Genomic DNA, 26,563 nt, shown 5'->3' on the forward strand with positions numbered 1-26,563 from the left:
AGAACATTCAGGCTATTAAGTCAAAAGAAAATTCTAAAATAGTAACTGTGTCAACACTATTTAAAAAATGATGAGGCCATAAGGAAATGACTGATCTGTTCAATTGTCATCTCTGAAGTTTAATGTTATTTTCTCTCATAGGCAACTTGAGTAAACAAAAGAAAAAGACACCTTTGAAACAGTGCCCATTGTAGTTGAGATGTAATTTGCATATGATAATTTGTTTCCATTATCTAGATTTTGTATTGACTCTGAAAACAGAATTGGGAATAGTGGAGTAGAAGAAATCAAGGGGCACTCCTTTTTTGAAGGTGTGGACTGGGGACATATCAGGTATGTTCACTGGCTTTGAACAGGCCAGGTCTGCTGAGAGGAATGGCCACCGAGGGTGTGGTTCCCCTCTGGTGCTACTGACCAGTGTTTCTGGAGGCTAGAAAGGAGGCTGTGAGGGCTGTGGTTAGGGGACTCCTTTTAGCTAATGCCCAATCTGAGAGAACAAGAAAGATGATTTGGCCATTAACATAGAAAAGACAGATTTACACTTCACACTGTAACCTCAAGGTTTTGTCCTCTCTCCAGTCTTCCCCCCACCCAATCTTCTGTTAATTTATATGCAGATGCAGCCCCTTTCCTAAAATCAAGTGACCCAGGAGCTCCTGAGAGTGGCCTTTCTGCAGTGTAGTCTTCTCTGCACACAGCAGTGTGGTGACACACCCGCCACACCTTTGCAGGTGGGCGCTAGGCATCTGGTTTGAGCCCCCGATTCCCACCTGCAGCGGGAGATGCTTAATGAGCAGCGAAGCAGGTCTACAGGTGTCTGTCTCTCCCCCATCTCTCTCAATTTCTCTGTCTCCAATAAAATGGAAACAATGGCCATCTAGTGCCGGCAGTGAGCCCCATTGATGATTCTGGACACACATACATAAAATGTAGTTTGCAGCAATGACAATAACAATAACAATGATAAACAAGGGCAATAAAGGGGAAAAATAGCCTCTAGGAGCAGTGGATTTGTGGTGCAGGCACCAAGACCCAACAATAACCCTGGAGGCAAAAAAAAAAAAAGTTTGGTGGGAGTCGGGGTAGCGCAGTGGGTTAAGCACACATGGTGTGAAGTGCAAGGACCGTCTTAAGGATCCCGGTTTGAGCCCCCAGCTTCCCACCTGCAGGGGCGTCGCTCCATAAGTGGTGAAGCAGGTCTGCAGGTGACTATCTTTCTCTCCCCTTCTCTGTCTTCCCCTCCTCTCTCCATTTCTCTGTCCTGTCCAACAATGACAACATCAATAAAACAACAATAATAAAAACAAGGGCAACAAAAGGGGAAATAATGTTTGGTGTAAAGAAATGAGACTTGCAAGTAGACGATAGTATCTTAATAAAAAGCAAAAAGCATAGTCACCTGTAGAAAGCACTCAGCTGGTTTCCGACCTACAGCAAGTGTCTGCTAGCTGCTGCAGAGCATGGAGGGTCTGCAGGCAGGTCACAGGCTGGCTGGGCAGTGAAGCCTGGAGGAGACCTGACTGTCCGTGTGTCTTCCAGGGAAAGGCCAGCGGCGATCCCCATCGAAATCAAAAGCATCGACGATACGTCCAATTTCGATGACTTTCCCGAGTCTGACATATTACAACCAGGTAGGGCAGATGCAGTTGTGGGAGGGGATGGAGGTAGGGCAGATGCAGCTTCCCGTAGAGGGAGGCAGGGCTCACTGACTACACCTCCCTTTGCTCCTGGCTCCCCTCTCCCTTTAGTGCCAAATGCCTCGGAACCAGACTACAAGTCCAAAGACTGGGTTTTCCTCAACTACACGTATAAACGCTTTGAGGGGCTGACTCAACGTGGCTCCATTCCCACCTACATTAAAGCGGGGAAGTTGTGAAAGGAGAGCGCAGAGGCGCCCACAGGAGCTCAGGTAGCTGCATCACCTGTCCAGCAGATACTACCGGGAGGGAGGGACGGTGGTGCTTTCGACAGAGAAAGAAATCCTGAAGGACTTGGGTTTCCGAGACTACTTGACTTGGCTGGCAGTGCCAGCTGGCTGTGTTTTTTTTTTTTTTTTTTTTTTTTACTATTTTTGACTTTATTATTATGAAGGTACTGGGATGAGAGAGAGGAAAGTATCCCTCTGGACCTGTACTGCCTACACAAGTCTTAGGTCTGAGTGGCAATGTGGTCCGTGGCTTTGTGCTGTCGCCTGTCACAGAAGGATGCAGAGAGAGCACAGATCGCCTCAGCCCTGCTGTCCATCAGTCTGTTCAACCAACCGCACACCTTACGGGTCCAGCCAGCCAAAGCCACCGCCCGCAGCTGCCCCATAGGCTTGGACCTGCGCGGAACACATCTGGCGACAACTCTGCAGTGGTCTTGGGGAACTTGGGAAGGGCACTGCACTGGCTGTGGAAGCGTAGAGCTCCCCGTCACTTGTCACTTCACAGTAGGGAGTGACAAGTCTCTTACCTCCAGTAGCTGTCACTCTAGCATTCCACTAACCCCTCCTTTGCGTTCTGAAATGCCCTCTTTCTGTACGTAGTCTGTCACTCAGAGAGGCAGGCTATATGATGTAAGATGTAAAGTTGCTTTCATCTTGAGAGGGCCTTTTTTTTTTTTAACAAGAGATTATGGCATTATTTTAACTTGATTGTGGTGATTGGAAATTAAGAAATGACCGTTAAGGCTGCTTGTAGAATGAGTGTATTTTTATTAAACTATTTTTTTAAGTGTCAGACTTCTGATTATGTAAATAGGCTTGGAGAGAATAAAGAGCCTCTTTGGTCTTCTAGGAAGTTGTGACTTAACATGGCTGGCTAACCTCCATTGCCTTTGACAGTCCTTGTTTTATCAGATAAATCTTATCATGCCATTCTGTTCTTCTGCTCCAAATGTACCAAAGATCCCGACCAAACAGAGTTCATGACCAAGCAGAGGTTTCCTTTCCCGGAGAGTTCAGGTGGCACTAGGTTTTGAGCCAGAGCCATTCATCTTGTTGCTATTTTGTTCCATCGCTGTGGCTCGTGGAAATGGAATCACCAACGTGCAGGCAGGGAGGTGATGAGGGAGGCCAGGGGCTATTGTCATCTTGTTCTAACACGACTCTCTCAAGTTTCAGTTTCTTGGCCCTAGCTGGACAGTGACTTCATCAGAGAGCTCACTGCTTTTGCCAGTTGTTGGGTTTCAGATGCAGCAGACATGACAGAGATATAGCCAGACTCTGAAGGGAGGCTTCAGGGCAGGGTGGGTGACCTGCCACCCTGGGCAGGTCCCCACAGGTTCTCTCCTTTAACTGAGTGTTTGATTTTTGTCATGAGTTCATCTGGTGTTTGTTTCTCTTCATCATTCTCATCTGGATCATGTGGCTGAGTAGCTACGAGAGAGCTGTTAAACTAGTAAGGTCATCTAACACTAACTGATTTTTCTGATAACTGCCTCTAACTGAAAAAAAAAAATTATTTGTTTTAATGTGTACTTGGTTTTAGGGTGGGGTGGGCTGGTCCTCAGCCAGCCTGACGCCTCACTGAGACTGCTCTGTTGTACTAGTGAATGGGAGGATGGGAGGAAGTTTCAACTTCTCAAGTTTACTACCTAATATAGAACAACACTGATTCATGTTGAGAGCATGACTGATAAAGGAACTAAATTACCGGTCTATTTATTTTAATTGAATTTGAGCATCTGATTAACAAGAAGAACTGAGAAAATAGGTCTGACTTGGGGAGGTTCTGGGAACTTTGTTTAGTTTCATTTTCTTCCTTGGAGCTAATCAAGTGGTTCACAAGCTTTGGGGCTTATTCTCACCAAAAGCATGTTATTCAGTGCCTGTTTAAAAGCAATGGAAGACTTTCTTTGCCCTTTGGAAGCTGCGAATTTGATTCAAGAGGCAGATTAGCTCTACAGTTTGCAAGTACCTTTGGGATTGACTTTCTCAGATAAATAACCCCATATTTCAGGTGAAGCCTTTCATTGTAAAGGACAAAACCTTGTCTAATTAATCCCGAACAATATTTTATTTAAATTAAATTCTATTTTGAATTAAAGAGTTTTATTATAAAACGTGTGTTTGCTTTTTTCTACATATATAGAAAGATTATGTAATTCAGATCTATTGATTTCCTGGCTAATGTAGACTGATGTCTTTATTAAAAAAACTGTACTGAAGCAAGTTATGTTATTTTTCTTTTGCACTTTTCTTATCAACTAAGCTTTAAACCTTTAAACTTAGGGCACAGTTGTCTGAAATTAAGGAATTTCTTATAAACATTTTTTCTGAATAGAATATGTAGTAGATTTAAGAAGCTATCAATTCAATGGAAAAGAACAAGTGTGAAATGTGCAAAACTTCCACTGGTGGCGAAGGTTCCAGTAAGGGTTCATTCATCTCTCTAGTAGCATGCCTTTTCTGTTTTGTTTTTAAGTAATTACAGCTTTGTGTAAGTTAAGATCTTTTAAATTCTGTTTGGGTGTTCATTGTTGAAAACCTTCAGACAGTAGGTCAGTCTCTGCCATGAGGGGACAGCTCTCCACCCTTTGAGCAAATAAATGGACTGGGACACTAACCAGGAGAGAGGTCCCTGCTATGAAACACTTCTCTCCAAACTGCTGATTCTGAACATTCAGAAATGCTTATTTTGCTCTGACCACAATTATTTCCTCTTGTCTTTATCTGAATCATATTCTCTATTTAGGAGTGCACTTACACCTGAAAAGTTTTAATGTAACACTCAGCTAACATAAGACATTTGGGGCTACTAGACATATTTTAGGTGGAGGGTTGATAGCATGATGGCTATGCAGAGAGACTCATGGAGCCTGAGGCTCCAGAGTTCAGGTTCAGTCCTCCCACCACAAGTCAGAGCTGAGCAGTGCTCTTGTGGGAAAAAAAAAAAAAAGAGGTGGTGGTGCACTCAATTGAGTGCACACATTGCAGTGCACAAGGACCCAGGTTCAAGCCCCCAGACCCCACCTGTATGGGTGCAGTTTCACAAGTGGTGAAACAGTGCTGTAGGTGTCTCTCTTCATCTTCCCTCTCAATTTCTCTCTATCCAGTAAATATAATTATTTTAAAACTTTCAGATTTTTATGTGTGTGTGGAGGAATACTGCTCTTTAAAAAGGAATATAGTAAAATAAAAATAAAGCAGCCTAAGCTTTTTAAGAAGCAATATAAATGCTTCATCAGACTATTGAGTGTGTTAGGTGGTTTGAGTGTCCAGAAAATGTTCTGGTGACATAAAGGCTTTTTCACCAAAGGTAAGAATAAAAACTGCGTTTCACAGATTCCTATTAGTTTTTTTTTTTTTAATTGAAAACTGAAGGCCATTTGGGTGGCTGGATTGACTTGTACACCTAAATATTCCATTAGCGGTGCTGGAGAGGTTCTTCCAGAATAACTAACCAGGGTGCTGTCCTGCCCTGCCACTGAGTCCCCATCACCTCCCACCACCAGCCTGTGCCTCCCAGGTCTGGCGTGAGGTGGTGCTGGGGGTTGAACCTGGGGCCTCGGGCACATGGCTCCTGTGGACTGTCCAACTGGATTGCTGGAATAGTGACAGATTTTTCTATGTTTTCCAAAGCAACAGTGCATCACGACTTTTCCAACCACCCAACAGCAAACGTTGAATATCTTTCCACAAATTCTATTTCTGTCTGACTGCTGCTCTGGGACACAGAATGGCTATTGCTGAAGCAGAACATCAGCTGTCTAGTCACTGGACCGGTTCCTGCCTTGGAGAGCTGGCAGCTTAGCCATGGGCTCTGGGACTAGACATGCTCCCCCCACCACAGGGCTGACAGTGGCAGGACTGCACTGTGGCCACAAGGTGTCACCCTTTCATGCAGGTTAGAGCTTTGTCTTCAGTTTCCAAGTCCCCTGGGGCCCAGGATCAGGGTGGGGTGTTTCCTGAGAAAGGCTCTTTAAAAAGTCCAGGGAGATTGTTCCCACACAGGATAAGGACTTTGGTGCAAGGAACCTTCCAGATGTCGCTCTAGTAAAAAACTAACTGGCAGTCAGGCGGCATGAAGTGCAAGGACCGGTGTAAGGATCCTGGCTCGAGCCCCCGGCTCCCCACCTGCAGGGGGTCACTTTACAGGTGGTGAAGCAGGTCTGCAGGTTTCTCCCCCTCTGTCTTCCCCTCCTCTCTCCATTTCTCTGTCCTATCCAACAACAATGACATCAATAACCACAACAATGTTAAACAACAAGGGCAACAAAAGGGAATAAATAGATATATAAACCTGAAGAGGAGCAACCCGTCCCACTTGTAATACTGCTTTCTAAACTTATTTGAGAAAGAGAGGTACTCTGTGATACTCTGGCTTGCTTTCTACAAACATTTAATTATAATATACAGGGGGCCGGGCAGTGGAACACATGGTTAAGCACACGTATTACCAAGTGCAAGGACCTGGGTTCAGGTCCCGGCTCCCCACCTGCAGGGGGCCCACTTCATTAGCAGAAAAACAGGTGCAGGTGTGTCTCTCCTATATATTCCCGTCTTTTAGTTTCTCTCTATCCTATCTAATAAAAATTAGAGAAAAAAAAAAGACAAAATGGCCACTGGGAGTGGTGGATTCATAGTGCTGGCACCAAGCCACAGCAATAATCCTGGCAGCAAATTACATATATATATATATATATATATATATATATATATATATATATATTTAAAAGGGATTTGAGGATCATATGGAAAATTGAGAAATCTTACACATGTACCAACTACTGTATTAATAAGGAAAATAAAATATATATTAAGTATCTAAAAGTCTCCTCAGGTTTAATCCCTAATGCCACCAGAAGGCAAAGTTCAACAGAGCTCTGTTGGGGGTTGGGAGGAGTCTCTAATATATTAGACCCCAGGGAACATCTCACTTGGTAAAGCACATACTTAACCATGTACAAGTCCTGGTACCACATGGAGCATCACAAGGAGCCTCATTGGTGACACAGCAGAGCTACATGTCTGTGTTTCTCAAAGAATGAAAACCAGCCTAAGGAGGCCACTTGGAGTGGAATCACATACCAGGGAAGCCTTCAGTTCATTCCCTGTTTCTTCTCTGAGTGGCCACTGTATTATCTTGTGTCATGTGGGCCTTCTGTTGGTCAACAGGCTGGAACACACAAGTTATTCAGACTTGGCTCACATGTTTACACTTGGAAAGCGGTCTTGGGGTGTATCATGTAGAAAAACAGTCAACTCTGCAGCCTATCAGAAGATAGAAGAGCCACCAGCCAAAGGGACACTGAGTTTCCACAGTGGTAGACTTGAGCCTCCACACCAGTTTGATTTGTGTTTTAGGTAGGGATGTGAGAAGGATCCAGTTGTTGGTTTGGTTTGAACTTGGGCCGCCTCTGGCATTTTCCAGTCACTGGGTCACTCTGGTAACTATGTCCCCAGCTCAGAGTCCTCTGCTCTGTCTCTGCTGGTGGGCAGATGATGTATTTAGTTCTAGTTCCTGGCTCGGTGAGGGCAGAACTCCCCACAACTCCCCCAGCCTACAAATACAGTAGGGTATTTGCTCCACCAGGCCAGCCACCCGGCACCCTCAAGATTTGCTTCTGTTCACTGTACTTCGGGTGTCTGTCACCGTCTCGGTCACTAAGGCATCCATCCTAATTGTACATTAAAACACAAGAAAAACGAGTGACAAAAAAAAAAAGATGAAATGTATTTTAAGGACCTTAGGAACCTTGAAATATGGAGAGAGAAAATTCTTTACAAATTCTGATTCAGTTCTGCATAGCAAGTAGGAAAAGCCAGCTGACACAGACAAAGCCCTCTCTCTGTGGGTCCCGAAGTGAGCTGCAGCTGGGCCCAGCCACCCTACTGGGGCTCCTGTTCTCTGTGTACACCTGCAAGGCATGGCTACAGGAGCACCAGCCCAGGGGCTGAGGGGTGGGGGTAAAGAATAACGGCTCTGCAAATGATGCTCCTGCCTAAGGCTCTGAGGTCCTAGGTTCAATGCCCAGCACCACCAGAGCTCTGAGGAGGAAAAAGAAAAGAAAAGAAAAATACCAGACTTTGAATTCAACTGGGTTTCAGAATCTTTCCCACCACAGAATGTTTTAATCTTTTTTTAAATTTCTGTTATTTTATTTATTTTCCCTTTTGTTGCCTTTGTTTTATTGTTATTGTTATTGATGTCGTCGTTGGCTAGGACAGAGGATATGGAGAGAGGAGGGGAACACGGGGAAAGAAAGACACCTGCAGACCTGCTTCACCACTTGTGAAGCGACTGCCCTGCAGGTGGGGAGTGGAGAGGGGGTCCAAACCAGAATCCTTGTGCTGGTTCTTGTGCTCTGCACCACCTGCGCTTAACCCACTGCGCAACCGCCCGACCCCCCCCCCCCACCAGAATTCTAGGTAACCACTTACAATCAACTCAGGCAACCTATTAGACGTGATGTGACCTATTTGTCTTACTGGCCTCCACTGTACTTGGGAACCAGGTCAGGAAGAGCGGCTTCTTTACACACACCATGTGGAGAAGGCACTAACTGTGGACTCCTGGTGACAAGCTAACACAGCTCCCAGAAGAAATGCTCCACTGCTCAGCCCTCATCTCCTAAGCACATTTGTCCTGACAGCTTCTTTTGTGATGCTGTTTCTATTAACATACCATGGAACTCAATTTTCATGTAGCAGCTATATAGGGAACACTGGAACAGATCTGGCACCGGCCAGTGAGGGATCCTGTGTCACACCACTGGCTTCTCGGAAAAAGGTCAGAGGACTTTATTTTGCCTCTTGTGGAATTGGGTCTCCACAAGTTATCTGATGGCTAAACAAGAATATTCCTTTAAAATAATAAATAAATCAGGCATATTAGCATATATTCAAATTAGGAATGAAAACTTCAAAAATCCAAGAGAAGGAACTTTAAAAACATTGCTCAGGGCTGGAGAATCAGCACAGTGATTCTAGAAAAGACTTTTTGTTTTAAGACCCTAAACATGAACAGACCTGGACAGAGAAATAACAACTTACCAACAGCAGGGAACTTTAAAACCATTCAACAAGAGATGGATCTGGCCAGGAAGACTAATTAGTAAGGAAAGCCTGGTTTCAACAAAATGTTAGCACACTGAACACAACAGTGTGTGTATACACACACAGATTAAACACCAGGATCAAATCAGGATTATTTCAGGGATGCAAAGTCCATCATGTTGTATCATTACCTTAGCACGCAGGACTGAGCCACACGTCACACCTCAACAGATGCAGGGAAAGCATTTCACAAAATGTTAATAGGATCTAACCTCTCACAGGGTGACACTTAAGATTAGTTGTGTATTCAGCAGAGCTAAAGACTCTGAAGGGAGGAGGCTGGATGGGCTGAGGGCTTGGGGACCTGGTGCACCACTGGGGAGAAAGACTTGGATTGGCGGTGAACAGATGCCTATCACAAGGAGATAAATAGTACTCGGGGTCGGGTAGTAGCACAGCAGGTTAAGCGCACATGGCGAGAAACACAAAGAGTGGCATTAGGATGCCAGTTCGAGCCCCCGGTTCCCCACCTGCAAGGGGGTCGCTTCACAAGCAGTGAAGCAGGTCTGCAGGTGTCTATCTTTCTCTTCACCTGTCTTCCCCTCCTCTCTCCAATTCTCTGTCCTATCCAACAACAATGACATCGATAACAAAACTAACCACAACAACAATAAAAAACAACAAGGGGGCGCTGGGCGATAGTGCAGCAGGTTAAGCACACCTGGTGCAAAGCGCAATGGTATAAGGATCCTGGTTTGAGCCCTCAGCTCCCCACCTGCAGAGGGGTAGCTTTGCAAGCAGTGAAGCAGGTCTGCAGGTGTCTTTCCTCCTTTAGAAAGAAAGGGGAAAAAAAGAAAGAAATTGTACTCATTGTGGTCTGGGAGGTGGTGCAGAGGATAAAGCATGGGACTCTCAAGCATGAGGTCCTGAGTTCAATCCCTGGCAGCACATGTACCAGAGTGATGTCTGGTTTTTCCTCTCTCTCCTCCTATCCCTCTCATTAAATGTGTCGTGACTTTTCTGACAATCCAATAGCATCATAAAAATAATCATATGGGGGACGAACAGTAGTGCAACGGGTTAAGCGCACATGGCACAAAGTGCTCTAACCAGAGTAAGAATCCAGGTTTGAGCATCCTGCTCCCCAACAGCAGGGGGGTCACTTCATGGGCGGGGAAGCAGGTCTGCAGGCGTTTATCTTTCTCCTTCTCTGTCTTCCCCTCCTCTCTCCATTTCTCTCTGTCCTATCCAACAACAATGACAACAACAACAACAACAACAATAATAACAACAACAACATGGACAACAAAAGGGAAAAAAGAGCCTCCAGGAGTAGTGGATTCAGAGTGCAGGTGTCGAGCCCCAGCAATAATCCTGGAGGCAAAAATAAATAAATAAATAAAAATAATCATTTATTTGGGAGTAAATTAACCAAGAAGGTAAAAACCTGGACACTGAGAACTATGACACTAGTAGAAGAAATCGAAGACACATATAAATGGGCAGCAACCCTGTGCTCATATAGCAGAAGAATATTGTGAAAATGCCCACACTATCTTGGGGAAGTGTAGAAATGTTCATTGTGACAACAACAATCCTGTAAATTAATATTTGTCATCAAGTAATACTGGAGTTGGGAAAAATAAACACAGCAAAAAATAAATAAATAAAAAAGACCATCCACACTAACTGAAAGCCATGTGCAGATTTAAAGCAATCCCTATCAAAAATGTGATAGTAGTTTTTCATGGAAATAGAAATGCACTCAATTATAAATAGACATTCTCATTTCTAACAGAAGTAGCTATTCCCTTAGAAACAGAAATTTATGTGGCACCAAGAGACTCCTTCACTTTATGAGAACTTGTCTGGAAGTTCTAGCAGGGGAGCGCAGCTACTCCTATACCCTCAATCAACCTGAAGACCGGGAGGGACGCACATGGAGCGGTGAGGGAGGGAGGGACACCTGCCTAGCCAGCCAGATCAGCCGTATCAACCCTGGTGATCAGTGGGGTGACAGATGTTGCAGCCAGATCACCCTCACATCCAAGAGACTCCTCCATTTTAAAACAACACTGAGAAAGAGCAAAGCTCTATATGTTACATGCGTTGGTTTCAATGTGCTATTACAGAGCTATGTTACTCAGACAATGGGGGGGAGGTACCAGTGAGATAGCTCACCTGGGAGGGGCCCTACTTTGCCATGTGCATAACCCAAGTCTGAGCCCCCCAGCATACATGGGAAGCTTTGTGCTATGGTCTCTCTCTCTCTCTCTCTCTCTCTCTATTGCCTTCAGGTTTATTGCTGGCGCTCAGTGCTGGCACTATGAATCCATGCCTCCTGGCAGCCATTTTTTCCTATTTTTTTTTTTAATTAGATAGGACAGAGAAATTTAGAGGATGGGGAGGGCCTTGGTGGTGGCGCACCTGGTTAAGTGCACACATTACATTGCTCAAGGACCCAGATTCAAGCACCTAGTGCTTGAAAAGCTTCATGAGAAGTGAAGCAGGGCTGCAGTTGTTTCTCTGTCTTCATCTCTCTATCTCCCCCCTCAATTTCTCTGTCTCTATCCAATAATATACTTTTTTTTTTTTTGCCTCCAGGGTTATCACTGGTGCTCAGTGCTTGCACTACAAATCCACTGCTCCTGGCAACCATTTTTTCTCATTGTTGCTGTTGTTGTTGCTGCTGCTGCAGTTGTTAGATAGGACAGAGAAATTGAGAAAAGGGGAAGGGGAAGACAGAGAGGGGGAGAGAAAGATAAATACCTGCAGACCTGTTTCACCATTTGTGAAGCAACCCCCCTGCAGGGTAGCTGAGGGCTCGAGCCAGGATCCTTGTGCCGGTCCTTGTGCTTTGTTCTAAATGCGCTTAATCCAGTGTGCCACCTCTCAGGCCCCATAAATAAAAATATATTTAAAAAAAATAAAGAGAATGAGAAGAGAGAGACATACACACCTGTAGACCTGCTTCACCACTCATGAAGTGATCCCCTGCAGGTGGGGAACGGGGGCTTGAACCTAGTTCCTTGTGCTTGGTCATACATGTCTGTCTCTATTTGATGAAGTTGGCTCAGAATGGTAAAGCCCTGGTGATGACAAAAACCAAACCCAATGTGGTACTGGCATAAACACAGGAATAACGACCAACAGAATATTACAAAAATTCTCCCAAATAAGCCCACACATATACGGTCCACTAGTTTTAGACAAAGAAGCCAAGAATATATCATGGGGAAAGGATGGCTTTACAAAATAATGTTCAAAAATGTGGGAATATCCCATGCAAAAGAATAAGACAGAATCTCCATCTTATACTATCTACAGAAAGCAGCTCAGAATGGGTCACACACTGGAATGCAAGTGCCGAGATCAAGAAACTCTGGGACAGCTTGGTGATCATGTTTTTAGACAGGGCAAGCAAAAGCAAAAGCAGGAAAAGCAAAAGCAGGAAAAGCAAAACAAACAAGTGGCCCTTCATCAAAGCTGAACGGTGTGTCCAGTACAAAGGAAACTGCCTCTAAGAAGGAAAGCCAACTTGCAGAATGTGAGAAAATACCAAATGACATATCAGGTAAAGGGATCAAGATTGACAGTATACAAAGACTGGTACGACTCAATAGGAAACAAACCCAAAATGAGTCCATTTCACAAAGAACCTGAATGGACATTTTCCCCAAAGAAGACCTAAAAATACCCAACAGGTACAATATATATTCAACATTGGGGGGAAAAATGCCATCAAAATGTCAGTGAGACTGTTCCCATCAGTGAGAACAGTAATGACCCCAGAAACCCAAGGGTTGGCAAGAGTGTAGAAGAAGCCCCGTGATGGTGATGGGTGGGAGTTGGGTGGGTGGTAGGAACTTGACTAGGTTTTGGTCTTTATGAAAAACAGGAAGCAGAGTCCTTAAAGAATTAAAAACAGGAGTAGGGCTACAGAGTGGCAGCAGGTACATTTTGCTCTCTGAGTCAACTAAGAATAACAATGAGGATCACCTGAGAATGCACCAAAACAAGCTGAGAAATACTTTGGGCAGCCACCAAGTCTCCGGTGAGTGCAAACATGTGTGGCTTCTGGACAGAGAGGAGCTAAGGGGCCCAAATCTACTCAAGAGTGGCTGGTAACAGCCTGGCAGTTTGCCATTTGAGGATCTACCTCTGGTCTGAGTTTTATCAACAAAAAGACTGCTGAAGGAAGGAGAGGATCCCCTAAGGCTCACCAATTACAACTGTGAGTCTCCATTGTTACTGTCCCTTAGAGGCTGGAACAGAAGCAGGGATGCCCTGTGCTGACACCAGGGGGCAGAGAACTGACCACTGACTAGGGAACTCAGAAGATCTGCAATAACCCTGGAGGAAAAAAAAAAAAAAAAAAACTCTGACAAGGAGGCAGTTATCACCAAGCCTGCCCTGAAAAAAGTTCTGAAAGGTCTCCTATAAACAACCACATTACCATGAACATATATATCAGAACACTGTAAAAGTTTAGAATAATGTCATTAAAATATCTTCAATCTATAATATAGATAAATGTCAATGACCTGAATTCACCTACTAAAAGGCACAGAGTAGGAAGATGGATCAGAAAACACAATCCAAACATATGCTGTCTGCAGGAATCCCACCTAACTCAACAAGACAAACAAAGACTCAAAGTAAAAGGATGGAAAACTACCATACAAGCCAATGGACCACAAAAAAAGGGCAGGAATAGCTATTCTCATATCTGACACAATAGACCTTAATATAAATATAATATAAAAAGATAGGGATGGACATTACTCAGTGCTCAGAGGATTAGTCAGTCAAGAGGACTTAATGATTATCAACATCTATGCACCCAATGAGAGGCCATCCAAATATATTAAACATCTACTGAAAGAGCTACAGCAATATATTAACAGCAACACAGTAATAGTAGGAGACTTCAACATCCCACCCTTTCAACTTGACAGATCATCCCTGCAGAAAATCAATAAAGACATGAGGGAATAGGATGTGAGGGTGATCTGTCTGAGACATCTGTCACCCAATCGCTAGTTGATTTGGCTGATCCCTCTGGCTAGGCGGGTGTCCCCTTCCTCCCTCACCGCTCCATGTGTATCCCTCCTGAAGCTGCACCCTCAGACAAAGAGGATAGCCTTCCCTGAACAGAGCTGGACTGGTCTTCGGTGGAGGGTATATGAGTAGCTGTGCTCCCCTGATAGAACCTCCAAACATGCTCTCAAGAAAGAGGGAATAAACCTAATAAGAAAAGTGAAAGACTTGTATACTGAAAATTGTAAGTTATTATTCAAGGAAATAGAAAAAGGTATAGGGCTGGGTGATAGAACAGTGCGTTAAGTGCACATGGCATGAAGCTGCAAGGACTGGCACAAGGATCCAGGTTGGAGTCCCTGGCTCCCAACCTGTGGGAGGGGTCACGTCACAGGCAGTGAAGCAGGTCTGCAGGTGTCTATCTTTCCTCCTCTCTGTCTCCCCCTCCTCTCTCAATTTCTCTCTGTCCTATTCAATAACAAGGGCAACAAAATGGAAAAAATGGTCTCCAGGAGTAGTGAAGGTACCAAGCCCCAGCGATAATCCTGGAGGCAAAAAAAAAAAAAAAAGTGGAAATATATCCTATGTTCATAGGTTAGAAGAATTATCATTAAAATGAATATTCTACCCAGAGCCATATACAAATTTAAAGCAATTCTCATCAAGATCCAAATAACTTTTTAGGAGAATAAAACAAAAGCTACAGATGTTTATCTGGAACCAGAAAAGTCCCTAGAATTGCTAAAACAATCTTGAGAAGAAGGAACAGAACTGGAGGCACCGCACACCCAGATATTAAATTGTTTTATAGGGCCATTGTCATAAAAACTGCTTGGTACTGGTGGATCAAGGACTTGGATGTTAGACCAGAAACTATCAGATACTTAGAGGGAAATATTGGCAGAACTCTTTTCCGCATAAATTTTAAAGACATCTTCAATAAAACAAATTCATTTACAAAGAAGACTAAGGCAAGTATAAACCTATGGAACTACATCAAATTAAAAAGCTTCTGCACAGCAAAAGAAACCACTACCAAAACCAAGAGACCCCTCAAAGAATGGGAGAAGATCTTTACATGCCATACATCAGACAAGAGGCTAATAACCAAAATATATAAAGAGCTTGCCAAATTCAACAACAACAAATAACCCCATCCAAAAATGAGGAGAGGACATGGACAGAATATTCACCACAGAAGAGATCCAAAAGACTGAGAAACACATGAAAAAATGCTCCAACTCCTTGATTGAAAGAGAAGTGCAAATAAACACAACAATGAGATACCACTTCACTCCTGTGAGAATGTCATACATAAGTAGAAGTAGCAGTAACAAATGCTTTATAGGTTGTGGGGGTCAAAGGAACCTTCCTGCACTGCTGGTGGGAATGTAAATTGGTCCAACCTCTGTGGAGAACAGTCTGGAGAACTCTCAGAAGGCTAGAAATGGACCTGCCCTATGATCGTACAGTTCTTCTCCTGGGGATATATCCTAAGGAACCCAACACACCCATTCAAAGATTTGTGTACACCTATGTTCATAGCAGCACAATTTGTAATAGCCAAAACCTGGAAGCAACCCAGGTGTCCAACAACAAATGAGTGGCTGAGCAAGTTGTGGTATATATATATATATATATATATGAATACTACTCAGCTATTAAAAATGGTGACTTCGGTAGTCGGGCAGTAGTGCAGTGGGTTACGTGCATGTGGCGTGAAGTGCAAGGACCGGCATAAAGATCCCAGTTCGAGCCCCCAGCTCCCCACCTGCAGGGGGGGTCGCTTCACAAGTGGTGAAACAGGTCTGCAGGTGTCTATCTTTCTCTCACCCTGTCTTCCCTTCCTCTCTCCATTTCTCTCTGTTCTATCCAATAACAATGACATCAGTAACAACAACAATAACTACAACAACAACAAAAAACAACAAGGGCAACAAAAGGGAAAATAAATAAATATAAAAAATGGTGACTTCACTGTTTTCAGCTCATCTTGGATGGAGCTTGAAGAAATCATGTTAAGTGAAATAAGTCAGAAACAGAAGGATGAATATGGGATGATCTCACTGTCAGGCAGAAGTTGAAAAACAAGATCAGAAGAGAAAACACAAGTAGAACCTGAACTGGAATTGGTGTATTGCACCAAAAAGACTCTGGGGTGGGTGGGTGGGGGCGGAGAATACAGGTCCAAAAAGGATGACAGAGGACCTAGTGGAGGTTGTATTGTTATATGGAAAACTGGGAAATTTTATGCATGTACAAACTATTGTATTTACTGTTTAATGTAAAACATTAATTCCCCAATAAAGAAATGAAAAGGAGTTGGGTGGTAGTGCAGCAGGTTAAGCACATGTGGCACAAAGCACAGGACCAGCATAAGGATCCCGGTTCAGGCCCCCAGCTCCCCACCTGCAGCGGGCGGCTTCACAAGTGGTGAAGCAGGACTGCAGGTGTCTATCTTTCTCTCCCCCTCTCTGTCTTCCCCTCCTCTCTCCATTTCTCTCTGTCTTATCCAACAATGACCACATCAATAACTACAGCAATAAAAAAGGGCAACAAAAGAGAATAAATATAAAAAAATTTAAAAAAAGAAAGAAAAAAAACTTCTTGGTACTGAAACATGAATAGACACACTGACAAGTGGAATAGAATTGAGAGCTCAGAAATAAGCTCTCATACCCATGGGCATTTAATCTTTGACAAAGGTGCCCATACTATTAAATGGAGAAAGAAGAGTCTCTTCAATAAATGGCGTTGGAAAAATTGGGTTGAAACATGCAGAAGAATGAAGTGAACCACTATATTTCACCAAACACAAAAGTAAATTCCAAATGGATCAAGGACTTGGATGTTAGACAAGAAACTATCACATACTTAGAGGAAAGTACTGCCAGAACTCTTCCGTATAAATTTTAAAGACAACTCAAATGAAACAAATCCAATTACAAAGAAGGCTAAGTCAAAAATAAATCAATGGGACTAAATCAAATTCGAAAGCTTCTGCACAGCATAAAAAACCACTACCCAAAGAGACCTCCCACAGAATTGGAGATCTTCACACTTTATATATCATACAAGCAGCTAATAACCAAAATATATAAAGAGCTCACCAGACTCAGCAACAAGGACACAAGTGACCTCATCCAAAAATGGGGAAAGGATATGGACAGAATATTCTCCATAGAAGAGATCCAAAAGGCCAACAAACATAAAAAAATGCTCCACGTCATTGTCAGAGAAATGCAGATAAAGACAACAATGGGATACCACTTCACTCCTGTGAGAATGTCACATATCAGAAAAGGTAGCAGTAACAAATGCAGGAGAGATTGTGGGGACAAAGGACCCCTCCTGTACTGCTGGTGTGAATGTAAATTGGTCCATCCTCTGTGGAGAGCAGTCTGGAGAATTCTCAGGAGAGAAGTGGACCTACCCTATGACCTTGCAATTCCTCTCCTGGGGGATATATCCTAAGGAATCAAACATACCCATCCCAAAAGATCTCTCTATATATGTATATCTATGTTCATAGCAGCACAATTTGTAATAGCCAAAACCTGGAAGCAACCCATGTGTCCAACAACAGGTGAGTGGCTGAGAAAGCTGAGGCATATATACACAATGGAATACTATGCAGCTATTGAAAATGTTGGATTCACCTTCTTTACCCCATCTTGGATGGAGCCTGAAGGAATCATGTGAAGTGAGATCAGCCAGAAACAGAAGGATGAATATAGGATGATCTCACTCATAGGCAGAAGTTGAAAAACAAGAACAGAAGTTAAAAACATTAAGCAGAACTTGGACTGGAGTTGGTTTATTGCACCAAAGTAAAAGACTCTGGGGTTGTGGGGAGTGTTCAGGTCCTGGAACATGATTGTAGAGGAGGACCTGGTGGGGGTTGTATTGTTATGTGGAAATGTTATGCATGCACAAACTACTGTATTTTACTGTTGGCTGGAAACCATTAATCCCCCAATAAATAAATAAATGAATTAAAAAGGACCATTCACAAGGACCCAGGCTCTAGCCCCTGGTCCCCACCTGCGGGGGGAAAGCTCCACAAGTGAAGCAGGGCTGCAAGTGTTTGTTTCTTCCTCTCTACCTCACCCCCTCAATTTCTGTTCTATCAAAAAAAAAAAACAGTCACTGTATGACCCAGCCATCCCTCTTCTGCATCTGCATCCAAAGGGAATGAAACAGGGATCACAGAGACACTGCCCCCCACCCCACATTTACTGCCAGGGATTCAGAGACAGCAGGGCAGCAACAAGCCCAGTGTGTGCTGACACATGAACAGGTGCCTGGATTGTGCCATCTATGACTCTGTGCAGTTAGGAAAGAGCAGAAAATCCTGCCTCAGGTGACAGATGGGAGGACAGATATTGAACAACAAGCAGCACTGGGCCCCTCCCTGGGGCAGAGTTGGTGAGGAGGAGCCAGAGTAGCACATGGTCACCAGCAGGGGCTGTGGGTGGGGGAGCTGTCGGTGAGACGTGTCCGACTTTCAGTTATGAGAAATATACATTCTGGAGAGGTGAGTTTCCAGGAAGTCTATGTGAGGATATTCAGAGAAGTCAGGATGGAACCATAGTAGCATCTGCAACTGGGTGGCTGAAATGCAGTGAGATATAAAGAGCAAGTCAATGTTTAATGAAAAGGAACCATAAAGTAGGAATAGAACAGATGAATGTAGAGACCTTAGGGTGAAAGAAAGCTAATAAGTCTATTTTAAGAAGCCCTACCCCACTAGGGAAAGATAGAAACAGGCTGGGGGTGTGGATCCACCTGCTAACACCCATGTCCAGTGGAGAAGCAGTTACAGAAACCACAACTCCCACCTCTGCACTCCAAAACGAATTTTGGTCCATGCTCCCAGAGAGGTAAGTGATCAGGAAAGTAAACCAGAGGGCTCTGTACCCCCATTCCACCAGGACCCAAAGCATCTGTCACCAGGAATCTTTTTTTTTTTTTTTATACCATCACTGAAAGGGAAGCAAATCTGGAAAACAGTAGAGGAAGCCAGGCACTGCTTCTCTTCTCTGGGAGAGAAGACGAAAAAAGGAAGGACACTTGGAAGTAGTAATAAATGTAGGAGTAACTTAGAAAGGAAGTGAAGGCAGGACAATTAAAAAAATTAGAGGAGAAATATATCTATATATACATAGATATAGATAATATCAGCTGATATCAGTGGCCTTGGCAGAACTCCTGAAGTTTCCAATGGAGGAGATGGGACGCAGAACTCTGGTGGCAAGAAGTATGGAATTATGCCTATATGGTCTTACAATTTTGTAAATCAGTATTAAATCACTAATAAAAATAAGTTAAAAAAAAGAAAAATACATTCTGGGGACTGAGCGTCTCTATGGTGACAGCAGATAATAATAAAGCCCTGTATGCTTGAAACGTGTTATAAAAGTGGATATGAAGTGTTGCCACCACCCTGTCTCCCCTCCCTCCCGCACCCCAAACATACACACAAATAGAACTGATCTCACGAAGGCTAATTCGCTTGACTATGGTAAGCATTTTACAATGGATGCATACATCAAACCAGTCCATCTTTACTGTAAAGACATGCAGCTTTTGTCAATCATGTACTCATCAAAATAGCATACTGCAGACCTTAAATATATGCAGTTTTGTCAAGCATGCATTAATGAAATTAGATGAAAGAGTGCTGGTAAATAATTCTTAAACAGGGAATAACAAAGAAATACCTGTGCAAGGTGCTATTTTGACCACAAATATGTGTCTCTGTGTGTTCATCTTTGGAGCTAGAACCAGGGCCTTTTGTATTTTTTTAAATTTATTTATTCCCTTTTGTTGCCCTTGTTTTTTGTTTTTTTAATTGTTGTAGTTATTATTGTTGTTGTCGTTGTTGGATAGGACAGAGAGAAATGGAGAGAGGAGGGGAAGACAGAGAGGAGGAGAGAAAGATAGACACCTGCAGACCTGCTTCACCGCCTGTGAAGCGACTCCCCTGCAGGCGGGGAGCCGGGGTTCGAACCGGGATCCTTATGCCGATCCTTGTGCTTTGCGCCACCTGCACTTAACCCACTGCGCTACAGCCCGACTCCCTGCCTTTTGTATTTTTTGAGCAGGTCCTTCAAATGGACTTGTGTGAACCAGGAAATCCTGCATCTCTGGCAGCACGATGAAGCAAAAGGAGGACAAAATCCTATGGGACTTCTTTTTAAATGCCAGCTTTTAAACTTGTGCTGTTCACATTTATTTCAAGGAGAAAAGTAGTGAGTGACCTTGAGTCTTCCAAGGGCTAAGCTTCCTGAAAACGCTTTCTATCACTTCATGTGATAGAAAACGTCTGTGCTGGGAGTCGGGCGGTGGCGCAGCGGGTTAAGCGCACGTGGTGCAAATCGCCAGGACCTGCATAAGGATCCCAGTTCGAGCCCCCGGCTCCCCACCTGCAGGAGAGTCGCTTCACAAGCGGTGAAGCAGGTCTGCAGGTGTCTGTCTTTCTCTCCTCCTCTCTCTTCCCCTCCTCTCTCCATTTCTCTCTGTCTTATCCAACAACAATGACATTAATAACCACAACAGTGTTAAACAACAAGGGCAACAAAAAGGAAAATAAATAAAAACTTAATTTATAAAATAAATAAATAAAAAAGAAAACGTCTGTGCTTTCACTTTTCATGACTCAATAGTGTAACACAACAGGCACAAACACAGCACAAAGGAAGCGTCCGCTCAATGAGAGAACTCTACAGACATGTCATTTTTTCCTGCCCTCAGCCCCTGGGCTCATGGACACACATACACAGACACCATCAGAGGTTGTCCTTGTTCTAGACCCCTCCCCTGGGCTCTGCATCTCTCTCTCTCTCTCTCTCTCTCTCTCTCTCTCACACACACACACACACACACACACACACACACCTTGGGGACCAAGCTCTTTCCTGATGAGGAGGAAGGATGGGGGGCTGTCCATGAATTAATAATAAAAAGTGGGGGGGGCAGACAGTGATGCACCTGACTAAGCACACACATTACAGTGTGCAAGGACCTGGGTTCAATCTCCTGGTCCTTACCTGCAGGAGGGAAGCTTCACTAGTGGTGAAGCAGGGCTGCAGGTGTATTCCTCCTTCTCTATCTCTCACTCCCTTCTTAACTTCTCTATATCCAATAATAAGTAAATAAAAACATTTTTTTTTTGCCTCTAGGGTTATTGCTGGAGCTCGGTGCCTGCACCATGATTCCACTGCTCCTGGAGGCCATTTTTTTCCTCTTTTGTTGCCCTGGTTGTTTTATCATTGTTTTTATTGCTGTCATTGTTGTTGGATAGGACAGAGAGAAATGGAGAGAGGAGGGGAAGACAGACACCTGCAGACCTGCTTCACCATCTGTGAAGTGACCCCCCTGCAGGTGGGGAACTGGGGCTGAACCAGGAGCCCTCCTCCGGTCCTTGCACTTTGCGCCATGTGCGCTTAACCCGCTGCCCAACTCCCACGAAAACATATTTTAAATAATGATAAAAAAGAAAGAGGGGGCCAGGCAGTGGCGCAGTGGGTTAAGCACATATGGTGCAAAGTGCCAAGACTAGTGTAAGGATCTTTGTTGAAGTCCCAGGTCTCTACCTGCAGGGAGGTCACTTCACAGGCAGTGAAGCAGGTTTGCAGGTGTCTATCTTTCTCCCCTCTCCTATCCAAAAACAGAAATAGCAACAATAACAATAGTAACAACAAGGGCAACAAAATGGGGGGGATGACCTCCAGCAGCAATGGATTAATGGTGCAGGCACTGAGCCCCAATAAGCCTGGAGGCAAAAAAGGGAAGGGGGCTGGGTAGTGGTGCACCGAGTGCAAAGTGCATAGTACTAAGTGCAAGGACCTGCATGAAAATCCCCGTTTGAGCCTCTGACTCCCCACCTGCAGGGGGGTTGCTTCACAGGTGGTGAAGAGGTCTGCAGGTGTCTGTCTTTCTACCCCACCTTGCCCTCCTCTCTCCATTTCTTTCAGTCCTGTGAAACAATAGCAATAACAGTAACAATAACAATAACAACAACAACAAAATGGAAGGGATGGCCTACAGGAGCAGTGGACTCATGGTGTAGGCACCAAGCCCCAGCGATTACCCTGGAGGCAAAAATAAATACAGAAAGAAAGGAAAGAAAGAAAAGAGAGAAAAGAAAGGAAAGAAAGAAAAAAAAAGAGAAAAAAAGGAAATCGGGGCCTAGTCAGTGGTGCTCCCAGTTAAGCCCACACATTATTATGCATGAGGCCCCAGGTTTGAGCCCCCACTTCCCCACATGCCAGGGAGGAAGCTCATGAATGGTGAAAAAGACCTTGCAGGTGTCTTTTTCTCTCCATATCTACTTCCTTTCCCCACCCCTCTGAATTTCTATCTGTCCTATCAAATAAAAATAAATACATTTTTTTTTCTCCTCCAGGGTTATTGCTGGGCTTCGTGCCTGCACCATGAATCCACCGCTCCTGGAGGCCATTTTTTCCCCCTTTTTGTTGCCCTAGTTGTTGCAGGCTCGTTGCGGTTATTATTGCCATTGTTGACGTTGCTTTGTTGTTGGATAGGACAGAGAGAAATGGAGAGAGGAGGGGAAGACAGAGAGAGAGGAGAGACAGATAGACACCTGCAGACCTGCTTCACCGCCCGTGAAGCGACTCCCCTGCAGGTGGGGAGCCGGGGGCTCGAACCGGGATCCTTACGCCGGTCCCTGCGCTTTGCGCCACGTGCGCTTAACCCACTGCGCCACCCCCAACTCCCATAAATACAATTTTAAAAAGGAAAAATGGCCACTGGGAACAGATTTACAAATCCACTTGCACTAAGCCCTAGCATTAATCCTGGTGGCAATAAAAACAAACAGTGGAGCAGCCATCTTCTAGTAAATCACCAAAATGACTAACACAAAGGGAAAGAGGAGAGGAACCTGCTATATGTTCTCTAGGCCTTTTAGAAAACATGGAGTTGTTCCTTTGGCCACATATATGCAGATCTACAAGAAAGGTGATATTATTGTAGATATAAAGGGGATGGGCATTGTTCAAAAAGGAATGCCCCACAAATGTTACCATGGCAAAACTGGAAGAGTCTACAATGTTACCCAGCATACTGTTGATATTGTTGTAAACAAACAAGTAAAGGGCAAGATTCTTGCCAAGAGAATTAATGTTTGTATTGAGCATATTAAGCACTAAGAGCAGAGACAGCTTCTTGAAACGTGTGAAGGAAAATGATCAGAAAAAAAAAGTAAGCCAAAGAGAAGGGGACTTGGGTTCAACTGAAGCGCCAGCCTGCTCCACCCAGAGAAGCACACTTTGTGAGAACCAATGGAAAGGAACCAGAGCTGCTGGAACCCCTTCCCTATGAATTCATGGCATGATCAGTATAAAAACTTAAAATATTAGAACTACATAAAAATAATTAAATAGGGGCCAGGCAGTGGCACACTTTGTTAAGCACACACATTACAGCACATAAAGACACAGGTTCAAGCCACTGCTCCCACCTGCAAGGGAAAGCTTCACAAGTGGTGAAATAGGTCTGCAGGTGTCTGTCTCCTTCACCTCCCCACCTCATCAATTTCTCTTGGTCCCTATCCAATAATGAACCAATAAATAAAATAATAAATTGATTAGGCATCAAGCAATCACCTTTGGGCCCATGTCCTCCTGCATCTCTCATCCTCCTGTGTGGCTGGAATATTCAACTGCCCAAAGACACATACTTTTCTGCATTCAATCTGCTCACCTGCAGATACCCCGTTCTCCACTCCTGCACTGAAATGGTCATGGGGATTCCTTGTCACCTCCTTGTCCTCAGAGCAACTGTCCTCAGCCTCTGGATGAGAACTCACTCCCACCTCTCTCTCTCAATCTCTCTCTCTCTTTTTTTTTTTTTTTTTAATTTTTTGCTTTGCTTCTCTAGGGTTATTGCTGGGGGACAGTGCTGGCATTACAAATTCAGAAATTCACCACTCCTGGTCATTTTTTCTTTTCTTTTCTTTTTACATTGTATTGGCTAGGACAGAAACTGAGAGGGGAAAGTTAGAGAGGAAGAGAGGAAAGCTAGACACCTGCAAACCTGCTTCACTACTTGCGAAGCATCCCTGCTTCAGGCGGGGAGCTAGGGCTTCAACCCAGGCCCTTGCACTTAGTACTAAGTGTGCTTAACCAGGTGAGTCACTGCCCAGCCCCCTTGGGTTCTCTCTCAACTCTCCCATCATTCCACCGTTGGAATGACTTCCTTCCAACTTCGCCCTGGAACTCTTCCTGTGCCCACAGCTGATTTCTGTGAGCTCACCTGCTCTGAGAAATTCACCTCCATCTGGCTGCCCTCAGCTCCTAAATCCATCCCTTCTGACTCAGCCAGCTTTTGGCAAGAGATCAGAAGGAATCTTCAAAGGTGAAAGTTGTCAGTTCAGCAGCTACAAACACTAAATATCCTATTAATATTTTAAGAGAGACAATGGCATAGAGGGAGTAAAAGAGACCACAGCACCAAATCTTTCATTAATGAGGTGGGGGCCAGGCTCGAACCTGGGTCGTGTGCATGGTAAAGCAGTGTATTGTCCAAGTGGGTGATTTTGCCCTCAATTTTGACTTCCAGCAACAATTGCAATGTAAGTAAAGTCCACGCCTTATTGGGTGCATACTTAAACTAAAAATTATTCTTGTGGTCTGGGAGGTGGAGCAGTGGATAAAGCATTGGACTCTCAACCATAAGGTCCTAAGTTCAATCCCCAGGAGCACATGTATCAGAGTGATGTCTGGTTCATGTTCTCTCTCCTTTCTCATGAATCAAATAAATTCTTTTTAATTTTAAATTTTTTAAATTTCTTTTTTCCTTCAGAGTTATTGCTGGGGCTCGGTGCCTGCACTACGAATCCACTGCTCCTGGAGGCCATTTTTTTCCCCATTTTGTTGCACTTGTTGTCCTTGTTATTTTTGCCATTGCTGCTTCTGTTGTTGGATAGAACAGAGATAAATCGAGAGAGATGGGGAGACAGAGAGGGGGAGAAAAAGACACCTGTAAACCTGCTTCACCACTTATGAAGCAACCCCCCTGCAGGTGGGGAGCCGGGGGCTCAAACTGGGATCCTTATGCTGGTCCTTGGCTTTGTGCCACGTGTGCTTAACCTGCTGTACTACCACCCGACCCTCAATAAATTTTTTTTTTCACCAGAGCACTGTTCAGCTCTGGCTTATGGTGGTGTAGGGGATTGAACCTGGGACTTTGGAGCTTCAGGCATGAGAGTCTGTTTGCATAACCATTATGCTATCTACCCTATGCCCTAAATAAATTCTTCTAAAAAATTATTCTTTGCTGTTTTTCTTAAATTTGCATTTAATTGAACAGCCTATATTTTTCTCTGGCAACCCTGTTGTCACACCACTGCCTTAGTTCATGACACAGAAGATGCTATAGAGCTCTCACTGAACTGTTACCACTAGAAAACACTCAAGCTTGCAAATTCTGAGATGAGACCACATGGCAACACTGGGGACCCATGGGCACCAGAGACAGCAGGCGAGTCTAGTTAGCTCAATGCCAGTTCCTGGGCGAGAGAAACCACAGAAACCTAGGGGTAGGGGTAGGGGTAGGGGTACGGTACATTAGTGATCACAGAGACAGTGTCACAGAAACTGCCAGGCCGATCCCAGTGAGCGTTGTAATCTCTGGCACGTGTGTCTGAGGCACAGAAAGAGACAGGCAGGTAAAACCCTTAGAATCCCAGTGTCCCAGAGCCTGGCTTTCTTACCTTTCTGGAGGCTGGGGAGTCCTCAGGGAGGTGCCAGTGTGGGGAACTGATGAGGCCAGTGTAGACGGATGCCTTTATGCTGCATCCTAACTTGGGGGGAAGAGAGAGAAAGGGCGGAAGCCTGGGGCATATATATATTTTTTTTTTTTTGCACCTCCAGGGTTATTGTTGGGGCTTGGTGCCAGCACTACGAATCCACTGCTCCTGGAGGCCATCTTTTTCCTCTTTGTTGCTCTTGTTGTGTATCATTGTTGTGGTTATTACTGTTGTTGTTATTGATGTCGTCATCGTTATTGGATAGGACAGAAAGAAATGGAGAGAGGAGGGGAGAAAAAGAGGGGGAGAGAAAGAGACACTTGTAGACCTGCTTCACCACTTGTGAAGTGACCTCCCCCCTGCAGGTGGGCTCGAACCAGGATCCCTATGCTGGTCCTTGTACTTTGTGCCATGTGCACTTAACCCACTGCGCTACCATCCAGCCCCCTGGGTGTGTCTTTTTATAAGGGCGCTCATGCCCTCACCTGGTCCCATCCTCAGGCTCTCAATTGAACCCACGCTCAGGCCCTCACCTGGGCCCAAGCTCAGGCCCTCAACTGAACCCAATTATCCCAATTATCTTGCATCTCCAGATGCCAAGCATAAGGAGTCGAGTGTGCAAATGAGAACAGACAAGCTTCAAACATGGATTCCCCAGCCATGCTGACCTCCTGGTCCCAGCCAGGCTCTGGGACACTGGGATTCTAAGGGTTTTACCTACCTGTCTCTATTTCTGTGCCTCAGACACATGTGCCAGAGATTACAAC

At 44.4% G+C, this 26,563-nt stretch overlaps 1 protein-coding gene and 1 pseudogene across 1 annotated transcript in view; both read left to right on the plus strand.

Annotated features, from left to right (window-relative positions):
* STK38L (serine/threonine kinase 38 like) overlaps positions 1-2,598 on the plus strand; it is a 60,049-nt gene extending 57,451 nt beyond the window's left edge. Inside the window, exons 12-14 of the mRNA XM_007529915.3 lie at positions 238-333; positions 1,540-1,631; positions 1,749-2,598. Coding sequence (XP_007529977.2) covers positions 238-333; positions 1,540-1,631; positions 1,749-1,876 — 316 coding nt within the window. The 3' untranslated portion in view covers positions 1,877-2,598. The remainder of the gene's footprint in view (positions 1-237; positions 334-1,539; positions 1,632-1,748) is intronic.
* A 20,280-nt stretch (positions 2,599-22,878) lies between these two features.
* LOC103119604 (large ribosomal subunit protein eL21-like) lies at positions 22,879-23,399 on the plus strand (annotated as a pseudogene).
* The last annotated feature ends 3,164 nt before the right edge of the window (positions 23,400-26,563 follow it).

This window comes from Erinaceus europaeus, chromosome 7 (genome assembly GCF_950295315.1).
Source record: "Erinaceus europaeus chromosome 7, mEriEur2.1, whole genome shotgun sequence".
NCBI lineage: Eukaryota > Metazoa > Chordata > Mammalia > Eulipotyphla > Erinaceidae > Erinaceus > Erinaceus europaeus.